At 46.9% G+C, this 13,612-nt stretch overlaps 1 protein-coding gene across 1 annotated transcript; it reads right to left on the minus strand.

The window, feature by feature from the left end:
• Positions 1-308: 308 nt before the first annotated feature.
• lmo4a (LIM domain only 4a) lies at positions 309-12,377 on the minus strand. The gene is made up of 5 exons (XM_030743428.1): positions 12,206-12,377; positions 4,782-5,023; positions 2,471-2,567; positions 2,224-2,382; positions 309-1,781 (listed from the first exon to the last, which is right to left on the minus strand). Exons 2-5 carry the CDS (start codon positions 5,015-5,017, stop codon positions 1,773-1,775), a joined length of 501 nt encoding a protein of 166 aa, XP_030599288.1. The 5' UTR covers positions 5,018-5,023; positions 12,206-12,377; the 3' UTR covers positions 309-1,772.
• Between the last annotated feature and the right edge of the window lie 1,235 nt (positions 12,378-13,612).

Raw genomic sequence — 13,612 nt, forward strand, 5'->3', positions numbered from 1 at the left:
GAAGTGGGCGGGGCTCATCCCCTCTCTGACATCACACAGAAAGAAGTAGAAAAAAAACAAACTTGTATAACTCAGAGTTTAGAGCCTGAACTTTGACAGGGACTGTTTGCACACATTATTTGAAACTGTGGTCGGCTTAAATGTGAACGTCGAGCTCTGAAACAGGAAACAACAAAAACCACAGGAAGCCATCTTTAAAGAAGAGACCTCACCGTTAATACAGTTCTTCAAAACAATAAAGTCCGTTAGCATTTTCACGTTATCATCACATGTACTGGAAAATGAGACAGTGGCACAGACTGAACACCTCAGAGTGTCACATAAGTCTTTATTCAAATAATCAGTGTGAGTTGTTTAATAATTGCCATCAGCACACAGAGACAGGTGGACTCAACTTTAGCGTGCTACATCTTCATCCTACAATGGTTCACATGATAAAGCTTCCACAGCACTAATGCCATCAGTACAACAACAACAGATGAAGAATGTTACCTTCACACTCTTAATTCTTAGTAAAAGGAAAAAGGTAGATCCATCATTTTGCATCCTCAGCTTCTTTGTCCACCGCCTTGTTGGTTTGTTGGAGCCATGACTGGACCAGAGGGTGGAGCACTAATTCAGCTAAAGCCGGTGAGCAAGCCTATTATTCTAAGTCTTAATAAAACCCAAACAGGTGAGTTATAAACGATACAACTGCTATGAAGGAGGAAACTGTTCAGAGTCAACATCTGCATCAGCTGATGGGTTTTTCACAATAAAAGTCTGTAAAGGGAAAATCCTGCCACTTGTGTCAAATATCAAATTTCAGTCATAGTAGTTTAAATAGTTAAAATGCACACAAATAACCAATGAGGAAGCACTCCCTGAGAGCAGGGAGCATTAAGATTAAAGGTCTTTGATTAGTTAAAGGGTCTGTCCCCGTTTTGACACTACAGTCAAAAGATGACTTATTTCCATTTGTAGTAATTTATATTTATGGCAGTATATCTCCCTGCACACATGAACATATCACAGCAGATATGACACTGAAAACGTTGGAAACACCATTAGAAAGAGGAGCTAAGGTGGAGGTGGGTCGCAAAGCAGCTTGCACAGGCGAAAGGAGCTCTCATAGAGCCACATATGAGATGCACTGAAATAAGGCTATGCTCAGTTTAATGAAACCAGGAAAAACAGTCGTATAATTCATGGAGAAATCGATCCTCCTGTCTGTGGTTGGGAAGACGGCCATTAGGGGGCGACTTCTTACTAACTTACTAACATATTTCACAGAGAAGCACACAGATTAATCGTCTTTAAGTCAGTACAGAGTTGATGTCCAGTCGTCTGTCAGCGTGTTGAAGGAAACTTCGAGTAGCTAAAATGAGGACGTGACAGACCCTGACGAGTTTTACTCAAACCAAAAAAAGGTTTTAGTAAATACGTAGTTCACCTCCTGCAGGAGTCACATTGCTTTTAGTGTCCTCCTCATTCAGCGTCCACTGTGAGCAGCTGGCTGGGTGAAGGAGATTCCATTAGAATCACAAATGGGAGAGTTCCAGTTTTCCTCTGTGAGCCAGGCCAGAGCTAATCAGTGAAATCCCAACAGTGCTCCTTCAGGTTTACTCCTCAGAGTCTCTGTTGGGAAGTTAAAATCTGAACCAGCGGCAGGAGTCCATCAGATCAGAGGGAGGGTGACCAATGGGATTTACGGTGAGGGGGAGGAGGGTGAAGAGGAGCCAAAGGAGAAAGGTGGGGGGAGAAGGCACACGTTTGGTTTTCCGTCCTCTTCCTCAGCAGACCTGTGGAGGGTGAAGAGAGAAGGTTATGAACCTCACTCACCAGCAGCTTGGACATGAATCTGTATGAAAGGTTAAACTAAGCAGCCTCAAACTGCTGAACAAACCCACCAATCAGCTCGCTTCATTAAGAGCTTCTTTAACCAGCATGTTCGCGTGTGTTCACAGAAACCACTCCCAGGTGCAAATACCACATTTGGAATCATCTCCAGATCTTTAACCAGCCATGGAGAAAAATCACTCTCAGCTGCTGATGAAGCAACTTTTGACTGAACCGTCTGATTCCATTCGAGCCTCTGAACGGTGCACACACGTTCCTCAGTGGCTGATCCCAACCATATTTGTGTTCAGACACTTGAATTAATGCTGAGACTCCAGCTCTGTCTCAGCCGTGGAGGAGCACAGAGTCAGATTCATGTCCAAGAGTAAAGAAGCAGCCTCTCACCTTCTGGTCAGACATGATGCTGTTGGCCTGCAGAGGAGTAGAGTGCCCGCTGATCAGGCCTCCTCCCGGCCGGTCGTGCTCGCAGAAGATCGTCCCGTTGATGTAGTGGAACCGATCGCCGGGAACCAGGCGGTTCCTGCAGGTCGCACACGTGAAACACTAAAGAAAGAAAAGAACGATTAAAAGCTTCATCGTCAGCACTTCCTGACCGACTGACGCCGCCAGACTGATACGAGATCACGCTCACCTTCAGGTGGTAAACGTTGCCTTGTGCTCGCATCACCATCTCGCTGGCAGGTATGGACTGTCCACAAGCGCTGCAGGCTCCACTGTGCCCAAACAGCCTGCAGATGAAACCAAACACTTTATAACGTCTGCATAATGGAGTCGTCTCCGCAGTGATCTGACTAACAGGTACGAGCAGAGCCTCGGGTTTGGGTTCAAGAGCCTGAAACCCACAAAACATCCCCGTTCCCCTCAGATACACACTCAGATAAACACAGCACACTGGGGTCAGTGACGATATAACACCATTTATGATTACAGCTGCAAAGCTTTCTTCTATCATTTATATATCATCTGTCTTTAGCAGCCATAAAAGGTCCAATCTGAGGGAATGAGCTGCGGGGTGTTTCAGTGTGGCAGCAGCAGCCGGTCCTCATCAGTCTGAACCTGGAGGAAGGTCAGCGCCTGAGCTGAACCTTTAAAGGAAGCTGCTGTCTTCATTACACACTCACGCCAAACCCTGTGACACTCACTTGACCACTTTGGCGTCTCTCTCTGCCATTGTCTTCGCCTTTCAGTGACTCCACAGAGTAATGAATTTTTTATCTTAATCCAAACAGTCATTTAATGAGCGTGCCTGAGAGGATCCCTGTCCTCCTTAATTAACACACACACACACACACACACACACACACACACACACACACACACACACACACACACACACACACAGTCTCAGTTAAGGCTCATCTTTCTTTAGTGGCATGATGAATCTAAGGACTTGACCCCAAACCAGACCTAAGGTAAGCCCGCCTCAGCTCCGGGTTTGGCCGGATCTGTTCCCCCTGGGTTTCCTGTTGGTCGGTGACTGCAGCTTTGAGTTCGTGGGGTGGATGGAGGATGGAGGCTCCCTCCCACCCCCTCGACAAATTAGCCAGACTCCACTGTAGGCCTTTTTATACATATTTTGAGCTCTATATTTACACTCCTGCCACAGAACGGAACAAATGGCTGCCAAGTGAGAAATATGAGGCTGCTGTGATTCTGAAGTGGCATGGAAGTCCAGAGTGGATTTAAATCAGGCTCCTTCGGGGCTGGAAACGCATGCAGTGATCGTTCGCTGCACTTCCAGTGAAAAACAGGCTCGTGCCAAAACACCAGCACTTGAACACCACAAAATGCTGCCTAACATTTGGTTTTCAAGCCCGTCTAAATGTAGGCTGGTTCTCCAAAGCCACCAGAGCAGGACAGGCCCCACAGTGGCACCTGCATCACTGCTGATGGGGCCAAAACAAAGAGGCAGTGTTGGATTTCTGCAGCAGTTTAAAACACCCTGTGACGTCAGTCTCCAGGATACTGGATTCCATGAATGTCCAAAAGGTTTCCAATCTTTAACAAACTGGTGCAAATAATGTTCAGCCAATCAAAACTGACAAAACAGGAAGTGAGGTCAAAAAGGGGCATCGCCTTAATTGATCAAAACCAAGTTTTGACCACTAGAGGGTGCTGCAGTGACCCAAAATCATAGACTGTATACAGAAGATGGACACTGCCAGTGTAACCTCTCCCCCGGTTACATTTTTATTTATTTTAACCAGAAGTGCCCATAATTGGATGAGAGGCTGGAGAAAGCCAACGGCTGCTAGTTGGTTAAACTGCATCCTCAGATGTTTGGGTGTGATGTCAACAAATAATTGGTGCTCAAATCCTTCGTTTCATTCACCAGGACCGGAAAATGGGATTTTACCAGGTGAGGTACACAAACATCCACCCTTCATACAGTTGTTAATCAGGTGGAGATTAGCTACAGACTCCAAAACTGTTCATTTCTGCTCTGACAGCTCATCCTGTAAAAGATGTTTCCATCCGTGAAGCCGTTTTCAATTCAGATGAGTTTGAATGAGCTTAAACATGAGCCCGGCATGAATAAACAGGAACCTGTGAGAGTCCAGCTTTTAATTTGGAGTCACACCACTGCAAAACCACATGAATACTAATCACGGACATTTATATGCACCTGGATAAACATCCCATTTTATGGCTGGACTGAATTTCCTTCACACACAGCAGACCTCTCATGATTATTCAGTGTATCTTACTGCAGATTGTGGTGTAATCTGAGCGAACAGTCAGAGCTTTATTTATGTCATGAGAGGCTGCTGTATTATTACTGGCCTGATGCACAAAGTCTGCTGTGTCTCAGGGTCCTCCTCAGCAGGCCTTTCCACATCCAGCCCTCAGTTTTCCCTGGAGACTCCCACAAACCCCCTGCACCTCACACACACACACACACACTGAACAGCAGAGGTTTTGTGTGTCTGAAGAAGTCCCACCTGATGTAGTCGTTCTTGCAGAGGATCATGCCGCCTTTGCTGTAGCAGGTACTGCTGTACTCGCCCAGCTGAGCGTGGCAGCAGGAGCACTTGAGGCAGCGCGTGTGCCAGTACCGCTCCATGGAGAAGAGCAGGAAGCGGTCCGCGATCCGACCCCCGCATCCCGCGCACGACCGGCCTGCCGTCCCGCCGCCCATTACTGCCACCGTGGGTGCCTCCACCCTGCTGTTCACCATCGCCACCTGAGGGAAGAAAGAGGAAGCGCGGGAAATGGTGAGAATACGTGTGTTGATATGAAATTTAGAAAGCTGGGCCTCCTTAAAGTCTTTATTAGGTATGCAAACTCAAAGCCCATAGCTGCAACTCTTATTTTCCCCTCCTAGCTGAGGTGTTTTGTGCATCTCCAGCTGGACGGAGACCCAGGGCAGATGCCTACGTCCATCTTTTATGTACAGTCTGTGGTAATCCCAAAGCTCTGCCTGTGCCGTTCTTCAATGAGGCTGCACCCACATCTTTAAAAAAGACATTTGGTGTTGTGCACATAAAGTATGTGTGAGGCAGGAGCACGTTCCCAAATGTGGCTTTTTGCCCCCAACAGGAATGTGCAAACACGAGCGCGGCCCTGCACAGAAACGGCCCCCCGAGGAGGGAATCTGCTCCGAAGTCTTTCCTTCATCTGCTTTCAAACATTATGGAAACACATGTACCATCAGGCAGCGTTCAGCATATTCCTCCTCACTCTCATTTTTCCATTACAGAGCCGAGCTGATTTCATGCACAGCTGGGAATAATATTGCTTTTGAGTACGACCATAGCTGTGTGTGTGTGTGTGTGTGTGTGTGTGTGTGTGTGTGTGTGTGTGTGTGTGTGTGTGTGTGTGTGTTGCTCAGCAATGAGTCAGCAACACTGCCTCTTCAGCCGCGTCCATGATTTATAATTAGGGCCAACAACAACATAAAATAATTGCAGGGCTAGATTTCATTTTCCAAATGAGCAACAACAGCACAATTTGTCCTCCGGAGCGTCTAATTTCAGCAAGGGCATGTTTAGCTTTACGACTAGCCTTCCCACAAGATCATTTGAGATTGCAGCGAGCAGCAGCTGGTCCTCTGCGGCGGGCGGGCTGCCCTCAGTACCCTCATTTCCTAGAGTAGACACCTGGCTCTAATCAGCCACAGGAACACCGTGTTAAGAAGCCCAAGGCTGCGTTCAAACCGCAAACAGCCACACGCGCTGGGACCTTCTTATTAGTGATGGCTCGGCCACGAATGAGCCTCTCAATGAGAAGTGAGGCCACAGATTTAAACCCGGTGAAACTCGAGCTCATCGCTTTACCTTAAATTCTCTCCTTTTCAGTATCTTCAGCTTGTAGTGCTCAGCAGGACTGCCCACAGACACGAACCACGACCAGAGAAAGGCCTGAACCTAAACACGGGAGGGGTTCAGCTGTGCTTCCTTTTTCCTCCATTGCTCCAAAGGTGGACGTTCACATGAAACATGGTCAGAGTCTCAGATGAGGAGGTCAGTGTATGTACACGTACTCCCCGTGTACATCCTGAATACAGTTACTTCAGAAGCCTCTCACACACACACACACACACACACACACACACACACACACACACACACACACTTCTGTTTATGAGGGGCAGCCAATCATTAGAAAGTTGGCTTAAAGGGGGAGGAGCTAAAACAGCTAGTTTCAGACAGAGGATGAACTGAAGGCCTGGTACAGTAGAGTCAAACCTTCTGCATCACGACTTTAAATCAGCAACTAGATAAAACTCATATTTTATTCAAGCAGCAACATCTGGGGCTGCAGTTCCTCTAATGTCCACTTGAGGCTCCATAAGTCAGTGAATCTCCATAAACTCGTGTTAAAATGTCATAAACTGCTTCACCTTTCACCCACCTGTACAGGTGTCAACTTTTCTATAACATGGTCCAAACGTGGCTCCTGGCACCACATCACCATGAACGCCGTCCCAACCCGGAGTTATGCATAATGAAGGGGGCGGTGCTTTAAGCGACAGGTGGGTGACGTTCTGTCTCGTTCAGTGTTGGCTGTATGAACAGGAAGTGATCCGGCACAGATCCAACGACTCGGAGCAAATTCAGGCCAATCAGCAGGTCCCGAGTCAAAATGATCGTCTCCAATCAGACGTAAAGAATATCGACCAGCAACCAGCTGTTAGCTGCTGAGCTGGTTCGACCTCTGACCTCACTCCCCCATTAGCATGAGAGGTCATCATGATGTCATTAATACTGGTTTTATTCCTACTGGGCGTTTTTCTGTGACCTCAGTAATTCCTGCTCCCGGTGCCAGATTCCTCTGGGCGGCACATCACCAGCCGTGAAATCAATTAGCGGGCCGAGACTGCGGAGCCTGAACAGCTCCGACCCCTGATATAAAAACCTGCACGAGTTCGTCTCTGCAGAGGCATCCGAACACAAACCGTTCCTCTGGACGGCTGGTGGAGGAGGCCGGGCTGCCCCACACACACACAGACACACACACACACACGTTAGGATGAAGACAGTTTACCAGAGCCCTTAGTTAATGAGTCTGAAACCTTTAAAAGCACGGAGCTCTTTAACCGGAAAAACGTCCAAACATTCCTGAAACAAACTGCGGAGGAGCAGCCGGAGCAATCATCACACCAACACCTGTGTTCATTTCAGAAGATCCAAGACAGCTGCCAAAAAACCTCAATGATACAAATCTTATCCAATTAAAATGCAAATCCTGCTTTTAATCATCTCCTGCAGCACAAAGCCTCGGCGTGTGTCAGCGCTCAGGCGATGCCAGCGATGTTCCAGGCTCCGATTTATCCGCAGCAGGTCCACAGATTTATCTGCAGAGAGGAAATCTCTGAGTAAAAACCTGCTTCTGTGAGCAAACTAATTATGTTTACCATGTTTACCACAAAGTTTGTCACATTTTGGGTTCTGTTGTGTTTTCACACATTTGTTTTTTGAAAAGTTGCCTGAAATTCTGTCTTCTTGTGTTTGCAGGAATTTCTGGACTTTGTTTAATGGAAGTTTTGTTTTGGGCTTTTTGAGACGTCACCACGTTTCCTGGAAACGTCCTTCATGGAGCGCTGACAGATGTTCTGCTGCTGTGTCATCTCAAAAGTTGTCGTGTTTTTATGGAATATTGTTGTGATCACCAAACTTCTGTGTTTGGGATTTTGGGGAATTTCTGGAATTTCTTTGTTGTGTTTAACGAGAAAATTTAGCTTTTTTTTTTTAAACTTTGAGGTTTTCTGCAAACGTGATTCCTGAAACGTGTGTGTGTGTGTGTGTGTGTGTGTGTGTGTGTGTGTGTGTGTGTCAATGCCATTTTTGTTGTTGTGTTTTCTAAAATGTTTCTTTTCCAAATCGTTGCCTTATTTTCCAGAACCGTTGTGTTCAAGAACCTTTTTGGGAACCTCGTTTGTTTCCGGCGTCGTGATTCCTGAAACACGGTCGTGTTTCCTGAAGGAGGTTGTGTTTCTTTGTCTCGTGTTTTCCACCACAGGAAACTGATTTATTTTTACAGGCGACATTTTTCCTGAATATCTGCAGGTTGTGTGTCTGCTTCCTCTAAAACAAGCTTCCCTCCTGAGCGTTCAGGTCTGATCTCCTGATTTTCAGCTTCAGAGGCTGAAACGCTGAAGTTTTAAGTTTGGCTCTGCTGACAGACTCGTGGCGTCGGAGTGAGAGAACCACACCGAGGCTGTGATAAATGTGTGACGCACACACACAGTGATGACACCCAGAAGACTGCAGCTTCTGTCTTCGTCAGCTGCTCGTGCAGCTCTGATCCTGAACAGCTGGATGCGACAGCTACATAAAAGCAGGAGAAACCGATGAATCTGATCCAGTTTCAGGCTGACGGAGCCGAGAGCGGCTCATTTTCCCCAGATGTTGGCGGATGTCTCACGTCAAGAAGGACCTCAATCAGTCTGAAGGAAACGGTCTGAGAGCCTCACGTGTCACAGGGCGGATCAGCAGCTCTTACTCTTTCTAAGCTTCCTTGTTTCAGTGTTTCTTCTTCTGGTTTGGGATCACCTGCTTTTTTATTTATTGCTATTTAAACTTATGACCTGCAGCGCTGCACGGCAGAGCCTGCAGCCCTGCAGAGGTTTGTTCTTGTTCCTCCAGATCAAAAAGCTTTAAAGGTATTTATGAAGCTCAGCTGTCGACATCTCATTTATTTTCCTCCCAGCTCGTCGGCTGAAGCTCAGTCATAAACACAAAGTCCCCGTTTGGCCTCTAACACAGCAGCAGCCTCTCACTGGTTATAGTGACACCCCCATCCTGGCTTCAGCTCCTGTATGGTTTAGAGAAGGAAGGAAGGAAGGAAGGAAGGAAAGAAGGGCAAAGGAAGGGAAAAGCAAGGAAGGAAAGATGGTAGGAATGAAGAAAGGAATGGTAGGAAGGAAAGAAGATCAAAGGAAACAGGAAGAAAGTAGGAAAAAAGACAACAGGAAAGAAGGAAGGAAATTAAGAAGGACAGAGGGAACAGGACCAAAGGAAGAAAAGGAAAGGAGGGAAGGCAGAAGGAGAAAGGAAGGTAAGAAGGAAAGGAAGGATGCAGGCAGTCTGCAGCCGTTTCAGCCTGTTGGAGGAACTCTGTACAGGTTGTTTTATTCTGAAATTATTAAGCGCCTCCTTTCTGTTCCTTCAGCCCCGGCTCAGTGACGCTTCCTCCATAATCTGCAGGTGTAATTAACGAGTAACCTCCTTTCAGTGTGGGGGGGTGAAGTGACTAAACGAGCTGAGCGGGGGCAGCGGCGGCACCGAGGGTACACGGTCACACAGATCCAGTTTCTCCTCCGGAGACTCACACAGAGACGTGCCGCTTCATTAAAACAGGCCTCTTTTTAATTAACACCGAGGGCACGGGTTCGCGCGGCCGCGGCGATCCTGCTCACAGTTTCAGTCAAATTAAAAAGACGCAGCTCAGCAGCAAAGAAAGAAAAGCTGATAGAAAGATCCTAATAAATATTCATTCCAGTCAGTCACACTTTGAGCCAATCAGACACAAGCTGCAGATTCTACCTCACAGCGACTCGGAGCGGGTCACGTTGGCTGCTTTACTGTATATAAAAGATGGCTGTGGCCACTGTGACATCACTCGGTGCTGATAGGAGCTTTGTTGCTGTGATTGTGGCGTTCTGACGAGCGTGGGCGGATCTGATGAGAATTATCGCCTGTTTTGACCCTAATTTATAAAAAGATCCTGAAACTGGAGATACAATCAGACTAAGCAGAGGAGTCGCCCCCTGCTGGCCATTAGAAAGAACGTAGGGGTTTTTCAGACCTGTAAGTTATTTTTATAAAGTCGATTTGATACCAACAGTGATGGAAACGTACTGAAAGGCAGAGGACGGTGAGGCAGAGCGAGCGTTCACCTGTGAGAGCGTCCCACTCGCCTCTCCAGCCCAGCGTTGCTGTTACACATCAGGCAGCGAGCAGACCGAAGACTGAGCTTTGCTTTGGCTGCAGCCGCCATCTTTACCTCAGCTCTTTGCCCTCAGTTAGCTTTAGGGGTCTCTGAGGCCACAGAGTCGAGTCTCTCTCAGGTGACCTGATGTCCCAGCTGGACCACAGAGGACTTCATCAGCTCGCTCTTCACTAAATATTATTTCTTAAACTGGCAAACATGATTACATTTGCAGATATTTTACTTGAGCATGTTTCTCATCTCTAAACGAGTTCATTACACAAACTCCAAACAGCCACTTCCTGTTAAAAAGGCGCCTTTGGGCCGTTTCCTGGCTGAGCAGCACGCACCTGGAAAAACTAATGAACTCCCAACTCTGTCTCCAGATCAGTGAAGCGGGATAATCAAACATGCCGCCATCATCTGAAGTCGAGTCTCACGTGTTTTATAGTTATGGCTTTGTGCAGGTCAGCTGCGGCTCAGGTGGTACAGCGGGCTGTCTACCAATCAGAAGGTCCGATCCCAGGCTGTGCCCACCCGAGTGTTTGTGTGCCTTTGTCCTGATCTCAAACAGCTCGTGTGTGACTGTAGCTTGTAGCTGAGCTCCCGTGGACTCGCTCACATCTGCTAACACGCTTTTCTTCAAGTTTTCCACCTTTTCAAAAAAAAAATCAAATTTACAAAACTTCAAACCCAAACCAGCAGATTCTTCACTCAAAGCCACAAAATGTCTTATATGACACCCACAACCAGCCAGCATACAAACAGTGCTGAGCATTTATTACACACAGCAGCGTGAAAATGAAAAGCAGACTTCGGGACATGAAGCTCTGAAAGTCCTGAAGTCTTTCCGACCTCCACCGGCTGGTTTTTATGCTCTGAAGCTGCTAAAATGTGAAGCACAGCCTCCTTTATGTTTCTGAGTGATGCACAGAAACACGAGTGCATAAAGATTAACGATCATGCTGAGATTGTTGGCTTTCATGAACAAAAACACGCCGGATCGCCTCAAATGACTCTCCCTGATCTCACTGCTGTATAAACCACAGAGCCTGTATTCCTACCGATGGCCACAAGGGGGCGACTGCTCCGGTTACAACTGAACTCCGACTGTGTGGAAGTCTGAGAAATGACCCAGCTCCCCCCTTAACCTCTGACCTGAGTAAATACTTTCCTGATGAGTTTATGGTCTTAATCACGGCGTTTGAGTCTTAACTAATAAATCATGATGTTAATTTAGCAAATTATGGTCCAATTAGAGCCAAAAAAGATGATAAGTGAGGAGATTCTCATTGGCTAATGGCATGAGATAATGAGCTGGTTTCCAGACATCAAGATGATGACAGCAATTAACCAGTGGGTGATGTCACGGTGGCTACCTCCATCTTTACACGCAGTCTGTGACATCAACAGCCCGCTGCTTCAGTTACATCATTAGAGAGAAATTAAATCTGTGCTGTAGTTGTTTCAGAAACGGCTGAGAGTGAGGAGGGTTAGAGACCTGCAGACTGTGCCTAAAGCTGGCTGAAAGCTCTGTCTGAACGTAAATAAGGAAAAGAGTAAATTAGTGAGGACGTTTCAGTGTTTTAGCATCTAAGGAAAAACTAACTCCTGCACAGACCCTCATAAATAAACATGTAGGACTCCCTCAGATGGGTGAACTAGGACAAAGTGACCGATCTCAGCCTGATATTAAGGACGCTGCACATTTCTGTTTTTAACTTCATATTTATGTCATGTTTATGGAATAAAACCCGCGTCCTGCGTGTTTTTGCCATCAAGCTGCAGAGTGATGAAGAGTCGGGTTTCCTGTCCTGTGGAAACATCACGCGGTTTGGAGCAGAGATACAAACTGGGCTCGTGCGTTTATCTGGTTTAGAAGTCTGAGAAACTGCAAACATTAAAAACATGCGGATTACATTTTCCTTCAGAGGATTATATTAAAAACAGCCGCTGAAGTCTCGCTGCCGCCCCGCGTGAAACTCAAACTCACCTCCGAGCTCCGAACTTTCTGCTCCACCTGAAGTCCTCCTGATCTTCGTGGGATTAGTGGAACAGCTGGGAACTTTTCCGCCGCGGTATTCCTGTGAAGGAGCGCCTCTCTGCTCTTCTTCCTCACAGCTCTGCTCTTCTTCCTCACAGCTCTGCTCCACCTCCTCCGCCTCGTTCCCGCACGGAGCTGCGCACGGCGGCGCGCTCCTCCGCGTTTTAAACGCACCAGGAGCGCACGCCTCCTCCGCGTCACAAACAGGGCGTGGCTCCAGCCTGCGGTCAGGAAGATGGATGGCAGCTGATCTAAATATGTCATAATTATCTCCTGACTGTAATTGCAAACCATCATTTACTCAGAGGGCGCTTTGCTTCATGGGAAAAATAATTTCACCAACTGTGATTTAACTTGAATGGAAAACAGGAAAAATACCAAAAACAATCAAATAAATCAGTCTATCGTTTCTGCACCAGACTTTTAAAGATTATTAATTTATTTATGATGTTGTTTTTGATGGGCAAGTTTCAGCTTTGTTGTTCCAACATAAACATTCAAACCAGGAAAAAATAAGATCTGGAAGGAAATTAGGAAGAAGGGAAGGATGGATGGAAAGGGGACTAATACACAAGGAAAGAAAGAAAAGGAACAAATGGGAAGGAAGGCCAGTAGGAAGGAAGGAATTAAGGAGGAAAAGAGAAAAGAAGGAAGGAAATGAGACAATATGAAAGAAGGGAAAGGAATGAAGAAAGTAGATTTCATGTCCATTATTATATTATTATTATTATTATTGCGGGGAGGCGGGCTCTTGGCTCTATGAACAGCTTAATTGAGTCTTTTGAAGCTCATTTATGACTTTAACTTTACTCTGAAGGAAAAAGGCACCAAAGGTTTGGCGCCGTCACTGAAGGACATCGAGATGCACAATAAGATCATGACAGTCCTCACATGTGACACCTCCTCCGTTAATGAGCCACACACGCGCCTGCTCTGAGGCCACTCGGGTGCTTTTGGAGGGGGGGTCTGCAGTGCAGCGGAGCTTTTTAAACCAAAGGGGGCTCCGGGGAGCACAGCTCTAACCACAGTGTCAGATCCCTGTCAACACCTTTAATTATGTGGTTATTTATAGCTGCGCGCGCCTCTTGTGGTTTCACAGAGGCATGCTTCACACCTGCAGAGGTCTGATGTCAGCTTCATGTTGTCAGGTTATGATAATATTCTTGGTAAGCGGAACCGGCTCCGGTATGTTCCGTTGAAAGCACACCGAGAAACCGCAAACAAAGCTTCATGACTCCACCTCTGAGGCTGTGATCAGCGCCACATGCAAACAGCTGCGCTGCGTCCCTCAGTGTGACGTTAATGTGCAGAGTGCGCCCTCTGGTGGACAAAGGGCTCACATGCAGGGCTGAACGC

The sequence above is a fragment of the Archocentrus centrarchus genome, chromosome 12, assembly GCF_007364275.1.
Source record: "Archocentrus centrarchus isolate MPI-CPG fArcCen1 chromosome 12, fArcCen1, whole genome shotgun sequence".
In the NCBI taxonomy this organism is placed as follows: Eukaryota; Metazoa; Chordata; class Actinopteri; order Cichliformes; family Cichlidae; genus Archocentrus; species Archocentrus centrarchus.

What these genes read in the sequence shown, in the direction of transcription:
- lmo4a (XM_030743428.1), bottom strand. Translation starts at nt 5,017, where the DNA reads ATGGTGAACAGCAGGGTGGAGGCACCCACGGTGGCAGTAATGGGCGGC. An exon ending in TGCAAGAACGACTACATCAG is followed by an intron (nt 2,568 to 4,781) that starts GTGGGACTTCTT and finishes TTTCATCTGCAG; the next exon opens with GCTGTTTGGGCACAGTGGAG. An exon ending in GCAACGTTTACCACCTGAAG is followed by an intron (nt 2,383 to 2,470) that starts GTGAGCGTGATC and finishes TTCTTTCTTTAG; the next exon opens with TGTTTCACGTGTGCGACCTG.